Source organism: Peromyscus maniculatus, chromosome 4, assembly GCF_049852395.1.
Source record: "Peromyscus maniculatus bairdii isolate BWxNUB_F1_BW_parent chromosome 4, HU_Pman_BW_mat_3.1, whole genome shotgun sequence".
Classification (NCBI taxonomy): domain Eukaryota; kingdom Metazoa; phylum Chordata; class Mammalia; order Rodentia; family Cricetidae; genus Peromyscus; species Peromyscus maniculatus.
The window spans coordinates 17,834,005-17,857,571 of record NC_134855.1 but is presented as its reverse complement, the minus strand read 5'-3'; the positions used below and the strand labels follow the sequence as shown (position 1 = coordinate 17,857,571).

The 23,567-nt window shown below is 38.8% G+C and overlaps 1 protein-coding gene across 1 annotated transcript in view; it reads left to right on the top strand.

Moving 5' to 3' along the window:
• Positions 1–3,586: 3,586 nt before the first annotated feature.
• Nxph2 (neurexophilin 2) overlaps positions 3,587–23,567 on the top strand; it is a 112,486-nt gene continuing 92,505 nt past the window's right edge. Inside the window, exon 1 of the mRNA XM_015999582.3 lies at positions 3,587–3,726. Coding sequence (XP_015855068.1) covers positions 3,676–3,726 — 51 coding nt within the window. The 5' untranslated portion in view covers positions 3,587–3,675. The remainder of the gene's footprint in view (positions 3,727–23,567) is intronic.

Genomic DNA, 23,567 nt, shown 5'->3' with positions numbered 1-23,567 from the left:
AGGTGGGATGATAGATAGGAAAGAGCCGTTGTGGGTCTCAGTGACTTCAATCAAGTTGCAGGCTTGCTCATGTCTCATAAGATGACCTGAAGCAAGTCATATAACCTTTACAGTCAGTTTCCGTAAATGTAAAATGAGAAAGTTGCATAATATCTAATGTCCATTCCAACTCTGAAATGCCAGCCTGCATATTATTTTTCTGTCACTTTTTAGTATTGACACTAATGAAGAGTAAATGATGAGAAAGCAAGTACAGAGGAAAAATAGAAAAACCCTAACCATCCAGAAAAGCCACATGTGGACAAATCTGATCTCAAAGCCTTGAGCTTATCCATGCACATTCTATTTTCCAAGAGACCAAAATGGAATCACATGGTGGCAAAAATTGGTTGGCTCAGCTTTCTGCTACTAGTTGACATAAAAAATACTGTTCTTACTCTCCCTCAACTGCAACAAGAATTCTTAAAACAACAATTCAATGATATGATACTCACATTGTTATGCTAATTCTAAGACAAAGAAAATGGTGATAAAAAGTCTTCTAGTTTGTCAGAAAAAAATTAAATATCCAAACATCAAGCTCAATGTATCATTCTGAAGCACTGGTCTTGCACCCACATTTCTCTGGTCCTTGCTTCCCTTACCATGACCCTGAGCCACCTCCTCCTCAAGGCATCCTGTATGTTGCCACTGCACAAATTTTTATGCTCCTTGATACTGTTTTGAGGCTCTCTGCATACTATATCTAAACCGTGTAGCTCTACCATCTAGCCTGCAGACCACTTTTCTTCTTGCCTTTTCCCGACAGACACGTTTCTCCCACCCACTCTGCACTGTTGTTTACTCCTCGCTGAGCAATCTGAAGTCACTTCGCTTTGCTTTTGCTCACACTTCCCTCCCCTGTCTCAATATGGAGTTGCCTTCTTCATTTTCTGAACACAGACTAAACTTGGCCATTGTCGGAAGCTAAAGGAGCTAACATTTTACTTCTTTCCTGAAGCACTGGTGTTACAGTGGTCTTTATTTCCACCAACTCTGCTAAACAGCACTTCTTCCTTCCTGTATTGACTACTATGCTTTGCTTACTGCATATTTCCTGATAACAACCTCTCGCTTGTGAGGAACAAATGCAATGTGAAAAATGATTCTAGCTCTCTACCTCTCTCCTTTTCATCTTCCCTCTCTCCTTCCTTTCCATTCTCATCCCCACCTTATTCCTTTCTCCTGTTTTTCATTTTCTCATAATATATAAAGTAAATTTGGAAAATCTAGAAAACAATCAACAGTCACAATCTAACTCTAGGTTCCACTTTAAATTTGATTTAGAAGTTTTCCTACAAGAACAGAAACGTTCTAAGAAATATGAATAAATTAAGAGAGTGGACAATGGCTTATTTTGATGTGTTTATATCTTATATGTTCCTCTTACAAACCATTTTTGGTATAGGGTTACAAGGTGAGTTAAGAAGACACCTCGCTTTTACTTTGCAAGTGAATCAGTCAGGCTCAGGCAAAAATGAGTGACTCCAGATGAGTGGCTGCATCTGGTTAATGTTTTGTCCTCCTATCCTCATAGCTTCATTTCTTCAAAGAGGAGTTTATGTCTTTTATAGAGTTGTCTGTAAATAAAATAAAAATTTATCCCCAAATGCAGAACCAGGAAATTAACCATGAGAAATCTCTTTCAATTTTTAAAATGATCGTATTTATCTTTCTAGGTTAGAATAATTTTCTAGGGCCAGCAATGTGGCTTAGTGGTAGAGAGTTTGTCCAGCATGTGTGAGGCCTCCAGTTCAATCCTCAGCAACATACACACACACACACACACACACACACACACACACAGAGAGAGAGAGAGAGAGAGAGAGAGAGAGAGAGAGATGGAATTAAGCTCTAAAACCATTGATAAGGAGAATTTTGGTGTGGGTAGCAGCAAATAGTGATTTTTTTTTTTTGTCCTTTAAAGAAAATCTGAAGCAAGGCAGAGGTGTATCCTTTCCCACAAGGTCCCTAGAACACCAAAATCATGCTAGGAAAATGCAAATGTGTAGAAAGGATAAATAGCGTATACTTGCTTATGTCTCCTCCACATAGGAATGAAATTGTATGGAGAGATACTTCCTCCATAGCTTCAGGAAGAATAGGCTTCAAAATCACAGTGGAATTGTACAACACTCTGGAATAATATCCTTTCTCTCATTCACAGTCTTAGCACACCCACCCAGAGGATGGGCAGGACTTTGCCCTCTTCTTATCAATTCTCCTGCTTTACAGACCTGGAACCAGGGCATCTTTTCCTTAGGGCCTGACCCCAGACCGCTAGGAATCCACAAACCACCTTCCTTTGTTTTGGAATCCAAGATGCTAGGAGAAGGAACTACAACTTAATTGCTTTTGTTTCTCCTCCTGTCTCAAAGTGTAACCCGAACTGCTCTTTTTGCTGTGTTTTGTGTTTTTTTAAGGCTTGGCTGTGGTTGCAACTCTGTTTCCTTCCCTCCACGATTTCCTTTTGTAAGAGCTATTTGTCTCCAGATGTCAAGTCCCCAATTGTTTTGGCTATATAACCTCTCTAGATCTTAGGTTTTTCCATATGTTCAGTAACGGATCATCATGGATTGTGCTTAGATTTCCACCAATTGGCCTTTGTGGCTGTTCTCGAGACCCACTGCCTTTAACTTTTCCACTCAGTCATAAAGGCTAAGGAGCCCTCAAAGGAGACCTGTGAACGCAGAGGCTGAGGCTGAGTTGAGGTTTGCAACCTTGCCTGGCCTCCAAGATTGCCTCCATAAGGTTCTCCGAGTGGCCGGCTTTCCTCTCTTCTTCCTCCTCTCCCTAAGCCCAGGACAGATGTTACATTGTGGCAGCTCACAGTTCTGTGGGTCTCCTAGACACCTGGTGTCGACATCATTCCGAAGCACCCTTAGATCCTTTACTCACCATGCTGCCACTAGCACAATTGGAGGTTCCCCGAGGGTACCATAAGTACCCAACTCCAGAAATCCTTCCATCCCTCCCAGCAGCTCTGTTGTTTCTTGCCAAACTCCAGGCAAGATTGGTAGGTGTTCTTCTGAGAACGTGGCTAAGCCCAATTCCCTTTCATAAGACCCCACCCCCACCCTAACCCCATCCTACTGCCCTTGAGCCTTTCAGGGACCCTGAGTAACCTTCCCCACAAATTTCCTGAGGGCTGTCATTGAGCATCCTTCCTGCATCAATCCAGGGAGAACCCATCTGCCTCACTAGCCCAGAGCCAGAGCTGTGCGCCCAGCACTAGGTACCGCTAACAGCTGGTCACTGGGCGGGGCACGCTCCTGTCTGTGCAGAACTCTGCGCCCAGCTCCAGAGCGACAGCCTCTTGCTGTCCCGCGTCCAGTACAGTCGCGATCATAGTCCCCCTGGCCCTCAAACACTCAGCCCCCTAGCCTCTCACCCCAGAGGCACAGCGCACCCTGAGAGAGCGTACTGGAACCTTGCAGCTCGGCGGGCGCGCTTTCTTGTCACTCGAAAGAGGCACCAGGCGCGCCTACCCCACCTCCCGCCCGCGCCACTCCAGCTGGCCTCTCCGCCCGCCCACCGACCACTAGGTCCCCGGCGTCTTTGGCTCTCAATCCGAAGTGGAGATGCGCGAGAGGCTGGCGAGGGCGTGCAGCTCCTGAGATCGCGCCAGCTGGCAACATGCGCCTGCGGCCGCTGCCCCTCGTCGTAGTCCCCGGCTTGCTGCAGCTGGTGAGTGCCCGGCTTGCGGTGCTGTCCATGTGCTGGGATGCGTTTCGGCGGGAAATCCTCTTCTGTAAGGGATCTGGGAGCCGAGCTCCTCCAGAACTCGGCTAGAAGCTCAGGCCGTGACGGGAGTTTAGATTGACTTACTGTTGATGGGGAAGAACCGCACTTAGAGAGGCACCTGGAGGCGAGTTGAAGGGATTAGTGAGGGTTGCGATGTACTGTTTCGGTAAAGTAGGAAGGAAGTATCTAGAATAGAAGTGCTAGGAAGAAAGAGGCGTTCTGCTAGGCACTCGGTGTGGACCCGGGCTGACGGACACGACCCAAGAGGTTGAAAGACCTTCCTGCAGCCCAGGGACAGTCTTGGCGGCTCAGCCGGTTTATCACAGGTGCCGGCGAACATTTCTTGCAAAGCGGGGGTAATTTAGAGATAAACACTGAATTTGGGGGCGGCTTGGATTTCACTCTGTTCCTTCTGGCCCTCGGGACTGAAATGGGGTTTCTACCAGCTGGAGATGTAAAACATAACTTTGATGCCCAACTCCGTGCAGTTAGTAGCTGGATCCGCGACCCCAGATCTCACAGTGTGAACCACTGCGGCTGCAGAGCAAGATGTAGGATGTTAAAAGATAGTTCAGGATGTACTAGGGACAGTCGGGCTGCCATTTCGGCTGTGACTCTCTAGGTTTCCTGAAGAATAGCTTACTCTCCTTCACATTATGTTTTCTTAGTTAATTTGTATTTACAGTAGACCCAAAGTAAAACGTTTAAAAAATAACTTGACCACGATTGTAGAAATGGGTTTCTGGCTTGTTCTGCCTCTGCCAGATTTCTCCTGGCCGCTTGGTACCTGCACAACAGAGCGATAACTGGCCTTTCATTGATTCCAGGGCGCGTCTTTGGTGCTGACACTTTTAAATTTAACATGCATGCACCTTAGCGCTTCCAAGCGCTTGCAGAATAAAAACCACTCCTCTTCCCTTGTCCTTTTAGAGGAAAGACTAAGTAACTTATGAAAAAAAATTATAAAAGGCAAAATGTAGAGGTAAGCACTTTGCAAGTGTTGAGGGTGGAATGGACTCCAAAAGGTGAAAAGGTTTAAGCAGAGACTTAATTCACCTGCACAGCATTTAATAAGAAAATTGTCCATGCCATCATGAAATGTGGCATGGTTGACTGTCTTTGAATGAGCCGGTACTTGCTAGTCACATTCAATAGAGTATCATAAAATGAACTACAACTAAGTTTTTAGGTATCCAAGATGCATGCCTATAATCTTTAGTATCACTTGCTTTTAAAAAAATTTTAATCTGAATTCCTATAAGAGTGATCCAACAAAACAGCACTTGTACCATGTGCAGAAGAAAACGCCTGAGGAAATCTGCTGCTGAAGTGGAGTCTTCAGCACAGACTCATGAATCTAGCTAGCTGATTTTACATGCAGTGACCAAGGACTGTGTATGTGCTCCATAAGCACCACGTTAGTCCTCAAAGGTGAGAAAATGTATTTAGGGTTGCTGTGGAGGAAAGTTCTATTAGCCCCAATACTGGAAATGTTAGATATCCCCTTCCCCCACCAGGAAATAGGAAATAAATATGGAAGGAATTAATATACTCCTTAAGAGCCAGATTCTAATATTACAGCATGGGTTGATTGATTACTTTTTAAGGAAGGGTATGCCAAATTCTAATCGGTTTGGGGATTGTACTGGGATTGTAATTTTTTTTTTTTTTTTTCTGAAGCACTTTATCATGGAAAGGGAGTTGGGGAGCTGCAGCCCTGTGATAAGCACACAGGCCTTAGCTGCCATCCTCCTGGACAATAAAAGGCTGTTTACATTCTACACATTCTTAAAGCTGTTCCCAGCCTTCTACAAGCCAGGGATGATGTGAAAGGAAAGCAGAGCACTTGAGCAGGGTAGATCTAAATAAAAACACTCCCTACCCCACTGTGCACCCCACCCGGAAGATTTCACAAAACATTTAATAATCTGCTACTTGGATGGTCATAATTGTATTATTTTCAGCTGATGTTGAACTTCTTTATTAAATCCTAAGAGGAAATAAATTTTAAAACGTAAGTCGATGAGAAAAGTAGTTTTTATTTTGTAGGAACCATGTGTATTCAAAAGCCGTGCCCTGAGTAGGATAAAAAGCATGTGCACATGTCTATCAGACACACAGTTTTTTATTATTATTATTATTTATTTTACAATACTATTTGGGTTTTTTATTATTATTATTATTTAGACACACAGTTTTATAGAGACAACTAATGTAAAATTTTATAAAGAGATATGTAAAATTTGTTGCAGGGAGGGGTAATTAGAATTAGAATTTAGTTTTTCATCTGCACTGGCAGCCTAAAGAGTATTTGTTAAAAAATATTTAAGTGCATATTGAATTTACTTGGGCATATTGACAATTAATTAAATGAAAATTTTCTGCCTAATCTGAAAACAGTTATAGGAAGGCAGGTTTCAATAAGTATTCAAAGACAATATTTCTTCAATATCTAGAATTTATTTTCACTTCTGAGGATTTTTAAGGAGAAAATAAGCTGGGCTGATAAATGTTACATACAGGCAGCCTATGAAAAGAATGTGCATGCTACCTATACCTTTGCATAGTTTCCATGGCCTACACTCGGCCTTTTAAACATGTTATTAACCTAATTAATGGGATTACTAGGCATGTGCACAATTTGAATACTCGTTTTATAGGTATTCTTTTCTTAATATTCTTATTTAGTACACTGTTTCTTTTCTGCCACTTCATGAAGACAATTAGCACATGGAATTAGTAGTATAACCAAACAGGTGTTGTTTCATCCCATAAGTTCACCAGATGTCAAATTCTTACAGATTTGCTAGATAACTTGTGACTCCTAATATGGCTGATTTTAATTTTTCAGTAAAATATAGGCTGGTAAAAAAGTTGCATTTGAATTTAAATAAATAATTAAATCTAATTTAAAGTAAAATCTACCAATGATTTAAAAAATATGTGTTAATTCAAATTGTTTTGTGTTAATTACATTAACTAAGCAAGTCAGAGTTGTATAAAATTGAAATACTTAAAGGATAAGCTGGGAAATGGTGCGTTCACCCCCACTATGAAATATCACCTCACTCCCATTTATTAAGTGTATTTTTTGCTTACCTTGATAAATTTATAACTTTAACAGTTATTAGAGCGGTTTTCTTACTTACCCTCTCTTTTGTATGATCCAGAAGTGATAACTCATCACTGTCTTCCATTTATCAATCACAATTTCTCTCATACAGTCTTGATCAATAAACATCAAAACAGCATTTCCCAGTGTGGGATCAATAGTCATCTGTTGTCCAGATGACAGTGCAGAAGAAAAGAATCGTATCAGGCCTGAGATGTAGAGTGACCTGGGCTTTCAGACAAACTCGCCTATGAACATCATTTGTTTGGGGTCTTTAATAATGGACCCTTGTGCCCCAGTACCCTATGGCCTGTTCTGAGATTGTGCTACTGATCTAAGTCTAAATACTTTTCACATACAAAACTGACTCCTCTTGGGAATTTAGTATGTTGCCAAACAGATTTTCAAACAGAAAAGAAGGTCTTTCTTAATTTTTGTTTTCTGTGTTCCCTCAATTTTCTACTTTTTTTCCCTGATAAGTGGCCAGGTTACATTGTAGCTTAAAATGTGTAACTCCTCAAATCCCATTAATTAAGAAACCCTGATTTTTGTCATGAACAATATCATGTGTCATCGTGCATTTTATAATGTACTGTCTTTTGTATGTTAAGTAGCTAATTAATACACCATGAATGATCTAGTTATTTAATGGTAGCAATCAAAGATGAATATAAACATGTCATAGGTCTGTGATTTTATGAAAGCTACAGAATTGCCCCTAACTGTTTATGTATTCTGTAAACTCCTGTACCTGAGCCATTGCTGGGTAAGATTTGAAAAAAGAATTATAGCTGTACACCCTGGAGCTGACAGCCAGGGCTGTGTCAGCATTTCTATAGAGAATCTCATTTCTATCTTAGCCATAAGCATTCTTGCTAGTTAGAAGCTGGCATTTAATATCTTGATTTTGAAGTAGGTTGTTTTAAAGCTGCTTTAAAAATCGTTCTGAATGATTCTGAGCACTCATCCATGAGAAGTTACCTTCTAGGTATTGTTATGATATATTATTCAACAAACTAATTTCTATATTGATCTGGTGACTAAATTAGCAAGCAAATCTTATAGTTTTGCTTTGTACATGTTTACAATTTAAGATGTGGTATTTAAAAATTATTTTATCATTACCTTGTGTACAAGGTAATGTTTTCCAAGTAGCATATTTGTTATAGCAGGTGCATGGTTTTATAACAAAATTATTGAATAAATATTTTCAGTTCTGTCAAAGCAGGTATTCTAGTCAGTGGTTTTTATGACATTTACTAACATTCTCTTTAAATATTTTATTACTGATGACATGACCAATGATGCAGATGGCAACTCTGTTTTTCATCCTAAAATCTTTACAAAGAATAACGTGATCTATAATAACTTGCAGGGTAGATTTTCATATTATAGAAGAAATATAACATATTACTGACAGAGAACTCCCATTTTATGTTATTTTAATTTGTGAACATTAAACTCCATGATAAACATCAATATGAAATTCTGTTTCTTTGTAAACATAAAATCCAAAATTAATGTTTTCTTATTTTACCCTAAATGCTATGGGGAAAAATACTTTTTCCTAATCAGTTACTTTAAGAAGTTGCAGTTAGTTTTTAACCTGACCATTCTGGTCACTTTTCCTCTTTTAGACATAGAGACCAGTGGTAAGGGAATGGGGCGTTTTACAAAGTCAGACCATAATGATGACCAAGCATCAGATTTGCACATGTTTTTCCACATTTGGATCTCCCAATAATTCATCATGTTCTGTTCTGCCAGCTAAGGCTTAGAAACATAAGATACTTCAAATGTTTCTATTTGTGTTCTGCAAAGAACAATGAACGGGGTCAAAAGACTTGAATTCTCTCTCCTCCCAAATCAATTGGACATTCAGCAAATATTGCTATCTATTTGACCCAGATTTTGTGCCAAGACTATCACAAGCATTGTGGAAATAGAATAGCATTAAACAAAACAGAATGGTTCCAGTGTCAGTGTGTGTATATGGCTTGGGCAGCTGACTGTACAGTCTTGGACATCTATCTGTAAAAATGAAATTACCATGATAAGGGAAATAAAAAGCTATTTCTAACATTTACATCTAAGAACACGTTCTGACAGTGATTGACATTTTTCTTTTTTATGAATTACATTTTTAGTTTTTATACAATTTACACCACTTCTTAGATACAAACATTCATTTAAACAAAAGCTCTACATGGGGTTTCCCCATATCACCAATGAGACATACTTAGAAGTATACGTAAGAACAGTTAGGGGCTGATGACTGCTATCTCTTCTTATGGAAAAGAAAAATTTAGTCTAGGAAAATGAAATTAGCACTTATTAAGCATGTAATTAGCAAAATCAAAAGAATTTAAATTCGAACAATACTTTCAGGTGTTATGCCATCTTAAAATTGTAAACTATTAGCGTGTACTCATTTCTTTCATTTAAATAAAAAGTGAACTGACACTCAGTTAAATACTGATTATTAAATTAAATAATTTACAGCTTATTAGAGCTTTACAACCAGAAAAATAGCCTGTGGCTTCTTCATGCCTCGGCAAAGTACAACCTATTTAAATTGGAGATACCCTTAACTTTAAAAGACTTCAGAAGTTCTAATACAAACGTCACGAAATTAAAAGGGTAAGGCCAGCGACACGTCTGACTTGGTATCTGTCAAATGTGGAGAAAACCACCAACCAGTGAAACTGTAGGAGATGATAGAAGGAAATAGAAAACCTATTCCTGGAGTTTGTGCCTTTAGTGAGCATCTTAAACATCTTCAACAGCAAAATTTGACTTTCTGATACTGCCAGGTTTGGACAAATACACTGAGTTAAAGGGCATAAAAACATCATGTACATCTTTTTAGAAAATATTCAAGACTATGATTTTTTAAATTATAATACATAATGGCCAATTTTAAAATTCACCAGTTTATATTAGGCATTGTAGCATGTATAGTTATTCTCTCTAAACAATAACATAAGAAATGATGTAGATTAATGCAGAAAAACCTCATGTGTAATTTCTGCAGCTTTTCATAGTGTGTGTGGTGTCTGTTCCAGGATTCTCCTCCTCATTTTCTTTCAGGTTTCATGGTGAAATTAACTGATGAGCATGAACCTGCATATTTTTGCGTAGTGAACTTGTTCAATAAGTAAATAGGGAGTAAAAAGCACCACTTAATATTTTGTTGTAGCAGTAACACATATCAATAAGTCTTTGCAATTTGGCAATCCAAACCAGGAGCTGATTTGGAGCAATTTGAGGGGATTGGCTATTGAAATAGAATGGGAGGCGGAATTCAAAGGCATGGTGCTCTTGAGGTGATGACTCAGCAGTTTTAGCCTCAATTTTGTCCCCATTGCTCAGCATCCAAGCCCATTTGCTATTCATTTGAATTTAGATTCTTTTAAAGTACAACTTTGGTACATGTAACTAATGTGTCATGGTACAATGGACTATACAGTTTAAAAAACTCTTTCATGTGTTTGACTTCGTGGCCATCTTCACAGTGATCATGAAAAATACAGAGTGGTAGATGCCACATTCACTTTGTGGGTGAAGAAACAAATGCACCCAATGTGCCACAGACAGAAATTGCCATGATGGACTTACCAACCAACTTCATTCAATTCTTGGTTTATGGAAGGATCCATTTGTAGCCAACTGTGGGGTTCCTGAGGAGTGCCATCTTTTTTTTTTTTTTTTTTAAATTGGGAGCTGAGGATCGAACCCAGGGCCTTGCGCTTGCTAGGCAAGTACTCTACCACTGAGCTAAATCCCCAACCCCAAGAGTGCCATCTTTATAAAACACTCATAACTGAAAGTCAGGAAAATGAAATTGAGGGACATTTCCCTGAAAGACTCTGTTCTGCACAGAAACTACACTAAAGTGACCCTGATTCTTTGTTCTGGGCATAGATTAAGCGAGTCTTGCCATCATAATCTTAACATAAACAGACTCTTAGAGCATGTTCCTGAATCTAGAGTTCTATTTTGAGCTTAACTTTACCAAACCTATTTTCTTTCTAATGGTTTCTAGCTTACATACAGCTTTCATGTTTAGTTTATAGCTGAGTGATGCATTTCTAGGTAGGATTATCAGAGGATTTCAGAGTCCTAATCTTTAAGATCTCTTCTGTGCTACTTCACCTAGGGACAGATGGATAGCAGAAAGGAGAAGGATAGTTTCAAAGGCCACTTCAGTCTGATTTTTTAATGAACAAGGAGGATATGAGAAGAAGCTGATGGACATGGGCGCTGTCAAGTAAATGTCCACGCTTGTGCAGAATGTTAAATTTTGTTTTGCTTATAGCACACTGCTACTGCTCTCTTTCCCTTTCTTACTGTATATGAGATAACATTTTATTATAAAAGTAACACACTGTTGCAGATATTGTTGGTGCTTTGGGGATGCACTTTGCAAAACTGCAGTTTGAATCCCAAGTGCCATTTCCTTCCTTTGGTACTCTATGGACCAGGGACTGGCAGAGAGCAGTATGGAGAGCCCAACTCCTTTGTAAAGCTTTGAGGTGTGAAGGACACTCAGTGTCTTTGCAGCGGCAGGCTAAAGCTGTGTTCTGTGGGGCTTTGTCTAGGAGGACACCTCAGTGGCTTTCTCCCATTCTCACAGACTCCCAGGGAAGTGACTCCAGGATACATCCCTTGCACTCAAGTGCCTGACCCAGCAGCACCTGTCTCTGGGGACTCCAACCTAATGTTTTTCTTTCAGTTTTTCTTCAATATTCAGAAAACTTAAAGTAGCTGATAATCTTGCCCTTGCTTTGAATAATCATTAGCATTGCAATGATATTTTCCAGATATTATGCATATGCAAGTTTTTATCACGATATGTCATATAACATCATGTTTTATAACATGCCAATATAATGCAGTGATAAATGTGGATGTCTTCCTTATTGTAAAGAGCTATTTCTGTTTTGAGAATTTTGAGCATCATAATATTCACAGCATCGACGTACCAAAATAAATTTAAGCAGCCCTTTGTTAATACTTAGAATTTTTAAGTCTAGAAAACATTTCTAACTATACCTATAAAAAAATTCCTAAAAGTTAAGGTGCTGCCTTAACACTGAGAATTGGTAGCTTAAATTTGCTTAAATACAGTTTTCCTCCTAAATGATTTTAACAGTATGAAATACTACTCACAATATGTCTATATTGATATTTTTTGTAAATATACCAGTCTATGAGACTTCATTGTTTTAAAATGTCTTATTAAACTTTAATTCAATGTTTTTAAAATTCTTATTACATTTATTTGTGTGTCGGGGTGTATGCATGCCACATGCACATATGATCAGAGTATACCTTGCAGGGGGCAGTACTTCCATCATGCCTTCGTTGGTAATCAAACTGAGCTTGTCAAGCTTAGCAGCAAGTCCCTTTATTTTCTGAGCATTTTGCCAGCCATTAAATGTGTTGAGCACTGTGTATTAGGGATGATAAGGAAAATAAAAGCCATTTCTTTTTCTTGCACTGTGCATAGTCTTTTTAAATACTCTATTTTCAGTTGACGTTTTACAGTCTTTAAACTTTACCATTCCTTTTTAATATTGCAGTAGCATACTTTTGCTTTATTATTCTTGGATATTTTACACATTTAGAGCATTATGAATAATATTGTGGGACATGATATTTTAAAATTATCTTCACTGACATTTAAAGGATATTATTAATTTTTGTATACTTAAGTTTATATATGCTGCATTTATGAACCTAATTGCTGTTTCTAATAATTTATATTTTTACTGCACTTTCTTTTTTTACAGAACATATCATTTGCAAATAATCTTTTATTTGATTCTTTCTATTGAACATTATGTCTTATTAAAATTAATTTGCTTGTTACAATAGCTAAGCCTTTTAAAATATTGTTGAATGAAAGTGAAAGTAGGCATTGTTTCCAGGTTTCCAAATTCAATGACTATTTTAGTAAATGCAAAATTTATTTTTTCATTTCTGAGAATCTATCAAGTTAAGCATATATTTTTATAATCCACATTAAAATGAATTTATGTCAAGAATAGAGATTAATTTTAGGTACTTGTTGAACATGTTACATGATCACATAGTTTTTTAATATAAATTATGCATTTTGAAAAAATTATGATAGGCTTCCTAACATTACTCCTTTTTGAGAAAGCTGGAATTGCCTATAATTTCATAAGCTGATATCTGTGTATTAGCGATATCTGTATCTCTATATCTGTATGTAAAGTGTAGCGAGAGCAGAGCACAGTAGAATCTGCTCCAGGGCTGTTCTAGGGCTATAGTTAAAGAGACGGTGTCTGTCTACCTCTCCACCCACCCATTACCTGGGGAGAAGTTAAAATAGTGATTCTTTTCCCCTTAGAAATTTGTCACTTTAGCTCACCTGGGCCCTTTGTTTGGAGAGAGGAGACCTTTCATAAACTCCATATTTCTTCTATGGCTACTTATTCAGGTTTATTTTCAACTGTGATTGAAGCCTTTCTATTGATATTCAAGGAATATTGTGTACTTTATTATTCTTGGGGTTTATTTAGTATAATAAATACTAAAGTTACTGTTATTTTGACTTTCAAAATTATATCCTATAATTTTGAATTTGTACACCACATTTTCTCATTTAGTTTACATGTTTTGAAACAATGGTGATCAAGGGATTACCTTTATCCCCACCCCCCAGCGCTACGTTCTAAATAGGAGGTTTTATAGCAAATTCTGTAAAACTTTCTAAGTGGCCTGGGGTGACTGAAGTCCTGGGCAAGGGTTGAGTATTCAGAACCACTTTCTGTTCACGGCGGCCTTGCAGTGGCTGGCAGATGCTCATGTCCAGTTTCACCCAGGATTGTGCTTTGGGGAGGTCACCAGTTTTCTGCCCGGTGCTCTCTTTCACAATTGTTTGCTTTTAGGTTGTTCTGCTCAACTGGCTTTCCTGTCATTCTGATTTACTCTTTTTTTTATTTGTTTGATTTTTTTTCTCTTTCTTTTGAGGTAATATCTTACTGTGCAGCCCAACCTGGCTTTGTCTTGGGACTCCCCTACAGAATGCTGGAATAGGCAAGCATCATCATATCTGTCTTGTCTCATTCTCTATGTCTTCCAGAGCCTCTCAAATTTTCAGATTGTTTGTCATCCAACCCTCTTTTCAGCACCCTTCAGTCTGCAGTCCTAGATCATTTCTTTAGCATTTGGAGAGTGTTTTCAAGAAAGTGTACCTTTTCTGTTGTGATACAGTACCCTGACAAAAGCCACTTATGGGAAAATAAAGTTTATTTTGGTGAGTGGTTTCAGAGATAAATAGTCCATCCTGATGGGGAAGACATGGCAGCAGGCAGGGATGGCATGATGGCATGAGAAGAAGGCTTTCTAGTTACATCACATCCATACTCAGGAAGGAGAGAGTCACAAATTCACGGTACTATTCAGTCCTCTTTCTCCATTTATACAGTCTGTGTATCTAGCTGGGGAATGGTGTCATGGTTGGATCATCTCATCTTAATTAGTATAGGGAAGCTGATTCCCCACAGACATGCCCAAAGTATTATCACCCGATAATTCTAGATTATACCAAGTTGACAACTAACATTAATCATCACAACTATACCTTTGTCAACTTGGCCCTGACACATATTACTTTTTAAATAATTTTCTATTGATAATAAATGTATTTTAATACAATATATTCTGATCATGACTTTTCCTCTCCCTTTCAATTCCTTCCCAGATCCTTTCTATCTACTGACTCTTACAACTCCATACCTACTTTATCTCTCTCTTAATAAAACAAACAGGTAAATAAAAAGACAAACAAATACGGGGGTTTATGATGAAACCCAAAGGGCTTGGACAGCCCCCCTCCCCTCGCTTTGCCACCCACAGCACATACAGTCTCTCTTGGGTTAGCTACACCCAATCTTTACTACTCTTCCTGCATCCTCAATATCCCAGAGTCTCCATTAAGACTTTAGCTTTACATACACAGTGTATTAGTTACTGTTCTATTGCTGTGGAGAGATACGGTGACCATGGCAACTCTTGTAAAAGAAAGTATTTAATTGAGGGTTGGCTCACTGTTTCAGGGTCTTGATCCATTATGATGGCTGGAAGCATGACATTGGAGTAGTAGCTTGAGAGCTACAACCTGATCTGTAGTCTGAGAGATTCTGGGCTTGGTGTGGGCTTTTGATACCTCAAAGCCCAACCCTAGTGACACACTTTCTCTAACAAGGCCACACCTACTACAAGGCCACTTCTAATACGTATAATCCTGTCAAACAGTTTCACTCCTTGATAACAAAATATTCAAATATATGAACCTATGAGGGCTATTTTTATTCAAACCATCATACACAATGGCCCCCACGGACCTCCTTGCAGAAACTCTGACCATTTCACAAGTTTTCTGGTATCAGCCGCATCTGTGACCATCTTGCTCAAGCTTTCATGCCTTCAAAACTAGTACTATGTAGAGAATGCTAGCAAGCTCTGTTGCCAGCTCAGTGTGTAACCTGGGCCTTTTATACCATAGGTTCTGACCCTGAGAGAATAGTTTTCTAGGTAGTTGATTTAGAAGATCAGTAAACAACCCCCAGACACATTCTCTGTTCAGTCTTTATACTCTTTTATAAATCCCTGTCTTTATAAGCCTTAAGTGAGTAGGGTTTTGCACTCAAGGCATCAGCTTGTTCTTTAATGCCACCAATCTTTAACAGTGACAATTGTTTAATTGTCTGCACTCACCTTGTCCTAAACTTTAATCTTGCTCACTCATATCTTCCCTGAGGAAATTAATCTATTCTTTTAAGTTCAACTTCTCTCAGGAAATTGTTCTCAGGATGTGGGCACAACAAATTCAGCTTCTTGCTTGAAATATCATACAAAAAAAATCTCATTTCAGTTGCAAATAGAGTAACATATGAAACTTCAGGATCCAGGACTCCACAGTTCAGGTTCTCTTAGGGTTCTTGTCTTTTAGTCTCACACCAGAATGGCCTCTTAAATTCTTACAGCACTTAAGTGGCTTTTCTTACCCAACACATTAAACTCTTCCATCTTCTTCAAGGCCTAAGCGCCACATGGTCAAGTCTATTAGAGCAGTCTCCCCACTTCTCAGTACCAATTTTTGTTTTTTTCCATTTTCTATGGTTAAAAAAAAAATCAGTTGTCAGAGACAACATAAAGAAGAATGGATATACTTTGGCTCTCAGTTCCTGAAGGATACAGTGCACTGTGGTGTGGAAAATGTAGCAGCAGGTAGGAAAGGCATGGTAGCAGGAGCAGGATTGAGGCTGCTTGGAGTGATGAATGTTTGGTATCTCTCAGATCCCATTCTCCATTTATGTAGTCTATGATCCTAGCCAGGGAATGGTGCCACTCACTGTGAGTGGGTCTTCTCTCTTTGATTAGTGTACTAATGCCACAGCCATGGCCCATCCCTCAGGTGATTTTGAACTTGGTAGTCAATTTTGACTCATTTCTCCTTATCCCCTGTAATATCTATTTAGACACAGACGCTTCTGAAATTTCTTTTCAAATTCCCTCACAAACTCTGTTCTTCTCCACCCTATGATATTTTATCACTGCTGCCATATCTTAAGTGTATCTTATTCCAACATGAATAGTCCACGTTCACAGAATCTTCTTTGTTAAATTTTCCTTTAATTTACTATGGCATCCTACCAATTAAGAATGAGATTGTGATTTATTTATTTATTTAGTACAGTCAGTCTAAGTTCTTCTCCCTGGATTTCCTAGATCTAAATGTTTTCCCTAAGACTCACTGTATAGGTAACTTTAGGTAGGCCTGCATACTTAGTGCTCTATGAATACTTCAGTGTAGAGGAAAAGACATATTTTGGTTTCAGACTGGCTGAATTTATTTAGCACATTGGCCAAGCTAATGAACTCATTCTTTCTCCTTATAAAAATTAATATGCAGCTATTTCAAAGGGTTATAATAATTATATATGAAATTATAACATGCCTGACACAGCATTAGCTTAACAACTGCAAGTTTTCCTTTCCACCTATATTCTCTAAATTCTTTTTATTAAAGTAATAAAAAAAATGATCCTGACTAGTGCATACAAAGAAGAAATTCATTCAGAAGGGATAGCTCATAGGAAATAAATGGGAATGAGGCATATTGAGAACAGAATGCAAGGTCCAGATATAACAGTTAGAAATTAACTAAATGATGATAAAGGACAGTCAACATATCCTTTCACTAAAGATTCACATATAGATTGGGAGTACATTTTGAGGTTGAGTTCTCTTTTGTCTGAGAGTTACAGGAGTCTCTGAAGAACAGTTCTATAAATCCAAGATAGTCAGTACTGTGTAGTCCTATTAGAGAATTCGTAATTTTCACTCCAACTGAAAAGAACTGTTACAAATAATTTTGGAGGAGACAGATTCCAGCCTTCCACACAAGGCAGAATGGCCTTCTTCTCAGAAGTGGGCATGTACAAGAGGGATCAATCACCAGAAACTTCAGTAGGATTTCAGGGAAAAAGAAACACTAACCTCCAAATAAATAGAAAGGAAGGGAGCAAGGAGAAGAAGGCAGAAGAACTCACCCTAGAGGAAACCAATAATTCAAGGAACTAACTACACTCTATAAAATCGTATTGTCCTCAGAGAGTCACAAGATATCCATATTGTGAACACAATGTGTGGCTATGAGGAAATATTAGATGGAGAGCAAGAAATAATTTTTAGAAATATATAACTACTACATAAAAATCCACAGAGAATACTAACAAGAATAGGAATACAGAGTATGCCAGCTGAAGTGCTAGAAAATTCTTATGACCTGGAGTAAAATATTTAAAAAAAAAAAAAAGTAGAAGAGTTACTTGACACTGAGGCTAAAGCTAGAAAACCCAATGAAGATCTTCCACAAGGTGACAGTGGTGATGAGGGAAAGAAATGATCCCAGCAAAAGCACTGAACAAGCTGCCTTAAGAAAAAAAAAACTCATGGGATTCCAACCTCTCCATCCAGCCATGTCCTGCACATACCATGCTAGAGTCTAGCCAAGTGAGTCTTGGCTCTCCTTTCTGTGCACCCTCTTCAATCCCCTAGATCTAGCCCATGCCCCAAAATAGCTCCCAAACTCCATGCTTCATCCAGGACATGCATGCCCCATTTTTTTTTTCAATAAACAGGCTCCTTATGTACCATGTTCTAATCTCTCTGAGCAACTGGAATCTGCACATGTTCTTCTAGGGTCTAAACCAAATAAGTCCCCCTGGTCTTCCCTTCCATGCAACCTCCCCAACTCCAAGATCTACCCCCAAACTCCAGGCTTGGACCACAGTGCACATTCTTCCCAACAACCAAGCCCCATGTATTTTCCTGACTTCATTACACCTAAGACAACCTTTAGGCCCAATCTGGCCTGCACATCTTGCATTCTGACCTAACATGATCTGTCCATATCAGACACAGAACTGACAAAAGAACCTATATATATATATATATATATATATATATATATATATATATATATTCAAAAGTACAAATAATATGAGAGATCAACACCCCAAAACCTGCTTGGCCTATAAAAATATTTGCTAATAAAAATTGTGCAGGTGACATAGAATTTAAAATAACACAGAATTTAGAATAATAATCATAAACTTCATCAAAGACTTTAGAAAATTTGAAAACCACATAAAGAATCAGCTCAATGAACTTAAAGATAATAAACACTTGATTAATGACCAGAGAAACATATATAAGCCAATAGAAATGATGAAAAAATTCAAGAATTGAAAGAAAGAGAAAGATAAACCATTGAATTATAAAAATAGATGAGGAAGAAGAAGTCCAGATCATCAGCAAGATCATAGAAGAAAATTTCCCAAAACTGAAGACACACTTGTATTGGAGCAAGAAGCACATAAAAACTGCAAACCAACAAGACCAGAAAAGAACCCCCCTAAAGCATGTCATGATCCAAGTATTAAGTATGCAGAATAAAGAAAAAGTATTGAAAGTTGCATAAGAAAAAACACATGTCATCTATAAAGGAAAACCCATCAGAATAACAGCTGATTTCTCAGTGGAAACTTAAAATTCAAAAGAGCCTGGAACAATGCATTTCATGCCTTAAAAGACCATGATGGCCAGCATAGAACAATATACCCAGAAAAACTATCAATGATAACATTTACCATCATATGAATAACCTAACCAAATTTAGAATTTACATTCAACAGTCCAAACCCAAGGAAAATACAGGAAGCAGTATTTCAGGTTGAAAAGAGGAAGGAGCATAGGCAAGAAACTGTAGAAAGAAAAAATAAAAATTGTAATTACTGAAAATAAAAGTAACACTGATAACACTGAACCTGACACAAGAGAAAGTGGGAAATAGACTTGAACACGTTGGTACAGGAGACAACTTCGTGAACAGAACACCAGTAGTGCAGGCACTGAGATGGAAAATTAATAAATAAGACCTCATGAAACTGTAAAGCTTCTGTAATGTAAAGAACACTGTCGAAGACAAATGGCAGCCTACAGAATTGGAAAAGATCTTCACAAATCCCACATCTGACAGAGGGCGACTTTCCAAAATATATAAAGAACTCAAGAAATTAGACATCAGAAAACCAAATAATCCAATTAAAAATGGGGGTACAGACCTAAACAGAGATTTCTCAACAGAGGAGTCTCAAATGACCAAGAAGCACTTGAAGACCTGTCTATCTTTAGCTATCAGGGAAATGCAAATCAAAATGACTCTGAGATTCCACCTTGCACCTGCCAGAATGGCTAAGATCAAAAACACTAGCGACAGCTCATGCTGGAGAGGATGTGGAGTTGGGGGAACACTCCCATTGCTGGTGGGAGTGCACTTGTACAGTCACTTTGGAAATCAATATGGTGGGGTTTTTTTTTGTTTTTGTTTTTGTTTTTTATAAAATTGAGAATCAGTTACCTCAAGACCCAGCTATAGCACTCTTGGGCATATACCCAAAGAATGCTCAATCATACTACAAGGACATTTGCTCAATTATGTTCATAGCACCTTTATTCATGATAGACAGGAACTGGAAACAACTTAGATATCCCTCAATCAAAGAATGGATAAAGAAAATGTGGTACATTACACAATGGAGTATTACTCAATTGTGAAAAACTATGACTCAATCATGAAATATGCAGGCAAATTAAAAAAAAAAAGTCATCCTTAGTGAGGTAATCCAGACCTAGAAAGACAAAAATGGTCTATACTTACTTATAAGTGGATATTAGCTGTAAAGTAAAGGATAACCATGCAACAATCCACAGACCCGGAGAGCTACATAACAAGGAGGGCTCAAGGGGGGATACTTGGATCTCCCTGGGAAAGGGAAAGAGATTTGCTGGTGAACTGGTGGTGTATGGGGATGGGGAAATAAAGGATCAGATGGGGGTGAGGAAGAAAAGTACTGGAAGAGAAAATTAGAAAAAGGGGCATTTCAGAGTAAGGTAGAAACTGAGTACAATGGAAACTCCCAGGAATCTACAAAGTGACCCATCTCCTGTAAGGAGGCAAGACTTCCAGTGGAAGCATTGGGACACCAATCCAGCCACATAACCTTTGACCTACAATTGGCTCTTCCTAAAAGATGTGCTGGGGTAAATGTGCACAGAAATGATAGGCATGGCCAACCATGAAAGTTTGAATGTAAATGATACCCAAAGGGAATGACACTGTTAGGAGGTGAGGCTTTGTTGGAGAAAGTGTGTCACTGTGGGGGTGGGCTTTGAGGTCTCTTTTGCTCAAGCTTCCCTCAGTGTGACACTAAGACAGTCTACTCCACTGCCTGTTGCATTTTGATCAAGGTGTAGCCAGCACCATGTCTGCCTACATGCTGCCGTGATCCCTGCCATAATGATAACGGACTGAACCTCTGAAATTGTAAGCCACCACTTCAAGTAATTATTTTCCTTTATAAGAGTTGCCATGGCCATGGTGTCTCTTTACAGCAATAAAAACCCTAACTAAGACAGAAGTTGGTATCAGGGACTGGAGTATTGCTCTGATAGGCCAGACCATGTGTTTGTTTGGAGGAATTTGGATTTTGGCACTTTGGGTTAGGAAAGCAGTGGAATGCTTTAAGCACTGTTTAATGAGCCATACTGGTAGGAGAATGGAAGACAATGGTGTTGATAATGACTTGAACTGTCCAGGGCTGGACCAACAGGTTTCAGAGAAGAAGAATTTCAGTATGTTGCTTAGAAATCATTCTTATGATATTTTGGTGAAGAATGTGGCTGCTTTTTGCCCTTGTCCTAACAGTCTACCTGAGGCTAAAGTGAAGAATTTAGATTAATTCTGTTGGCAGAAGAAATCTCAAAACAGCCTAGTATAGCCTCTGTCATGTGGTTATTAGTGGTAACTCTGGTGAATATTTATGATGAAAAGGGGGCAAGCTAAGCAGGGTAAGCTACAAAATGTAAAATTTAAGGAGAAAGGGGATACCAAAAAGTGGAATGGAACACGTTCAAGGAGATAAACAGATTAAGAAATGGAACAAAGGGAGTGGTGACTTCAGAGAGAGATCCCACCCAGGTAATTTTCCAACTTGTGAAAGGGAATTTAAAAAAAAGCTTAGAGCTGGGTATTGAAGTGCACACCTTTAATCCCAGCACTAAGAAGGCAGAGGCTGTCAGATCTTTGAGTTTGAGGCCAGCCTGGTCTACAGAGCAAGTTCCAGAACAGTTAAGAACAGAAATTTTGCTAGTGAAGATGTCATTGAATGAGGGGGACACATTCCAGCCCTAGCAAGCAGCAGAACATGCCAACTCCAGCCACATGGTCCTGGCTTTAGAGTTAAGGATAGAAGAAACAGATTATGCAATATGCCTCCATGTCTAAGGAAAGGTGCTGAGGCAAGCCATGTGTCAGAAATGTCCCAGAATGGAGGCCTAGAAAGGCATTGCCTGAAGCTGTGAAGAAGAAACTCGGATTGCCTTGAAGACCCCAAGATGTTGGAGATACCAGAATCATGGGATACCTGCTGAAAGCTGCTAACAAAGAGTGGAACCAGCTCAAGAGAAAGAAGTGTGTTGCAGTCAACCAAGCTGAAAGGAGTTGGAGATCTGAAGATTGTTTTGACATCAGACATGAAGATGAAGATTTTGGAGTTTGCTCAGATGGTTTTTGGCCTTGCTTTGGTGCAATATTTCCTCATTATGCTCCCTTCCCTGTGTTTTGGAATGGTAATGCAACCTGTGCCTGTGCCATTAGTTGTTAGAAGTATGTGATCTGCTTTTTTATTTTAATTTTGCTAGGGATTACATTTAAGAGATTGCCATGAGTCTCAGAAGAGACTTTGGACTTTGCATGTTGGAAACATTGTTGAGACTGTGATACACTATGGGGACATTTGAAGTTGAACTTAATTCATTTTGAATTGTGATATTGTTATAAACTTATGAGGGCCAAGCAGTGGAATGTGGTAGTTTGAATGTAAATGATCCCCAAGGGGAATGGCACTATGAGGAGCTGTGGCCTTGTTGGAGGAAATGTGTCACTGTGCGGGTGGGTTTTGGGGTTTCTTTTGCTCAAGCTCCCCTCAGTGTGACACTGATAAGTCCATTTCCATTGCCTGTTCGTGAAGATGTAACCAGCACCATGACTTCCTGTATGCTGCCATGCTCTCTGTCATGATGATAATGGACTGAACCTCTGAAATTGTAAACCACCACCTCAATTAAATATTTTCCCTTATAAGTTTTGCCATGGTTACGGTGTCTCTTTACAGCAATAGAAACTCTAAGACCCCAACCAATGACACCAACAACTGCTCCAGCTTGACAGTCACACCATAAGAGAAAGTCCACCCCTGATACTGCCTGGAACTCCAGAACCTAGAGGCTTGATAGCTCAGAGACCTAGGTTAGAACAAACATGATTGGAAAAAATGTCAATCTTGTGATACCTAATAATATTCTGCTATACTCATAGATTGGTGCCTAGCCCAACTGTCATAAGAGAGGCTTCATCCAGCAACTGATGAAAACAAATGCATAGACCCACAGCCAAACATTAGGCAAAGTGTGGCAAATCCTGTAGAGGAAGGAAGGATTATAAGAGTCAAAGGGGTCAAAGACACCACAAGAAAACCCACAAAATCAACTAATCTAGGCTCATGGGGCCCACAGAGACTGAACCAACAACTACAGAGCCTGTATGGAGCTGACATAGGCACTCTGTGTATATGCTATAGTTGTACTGCTTGGTCTTATTGCAGGATTACTGACAGTGGAAGCAGAGGCTGTCTTTGACTCTTTCGCTGGCTTTTGAGACCCTATTCCTCATACTGGGGTCCAACCTTAATAAAAGGAGAAGTGCTTAGTCTTACTGCAGCCTGATATGTGGTGTTTCATTGATATCCATTGGAGGCCTGCCATTTTCTGAAGAGAAAAGGAGAAGTGCATGGGAGGGGGACAGAGGTGAGATGAGGGGAGGTCCTGGGAGGAGAGAAGGGAAACTGTAGTCAAAATGTATAATAATAATAATAATAATAATAATAATGATGATAATAAAACTCATTAAAAAACACCATCCAAATCCTTGCAATTATTACACACCTTTCAATAATAGCATTTTATAACAACAGCCTCAATTCTCTAATCAAAAGACACAAACTACCTAAAT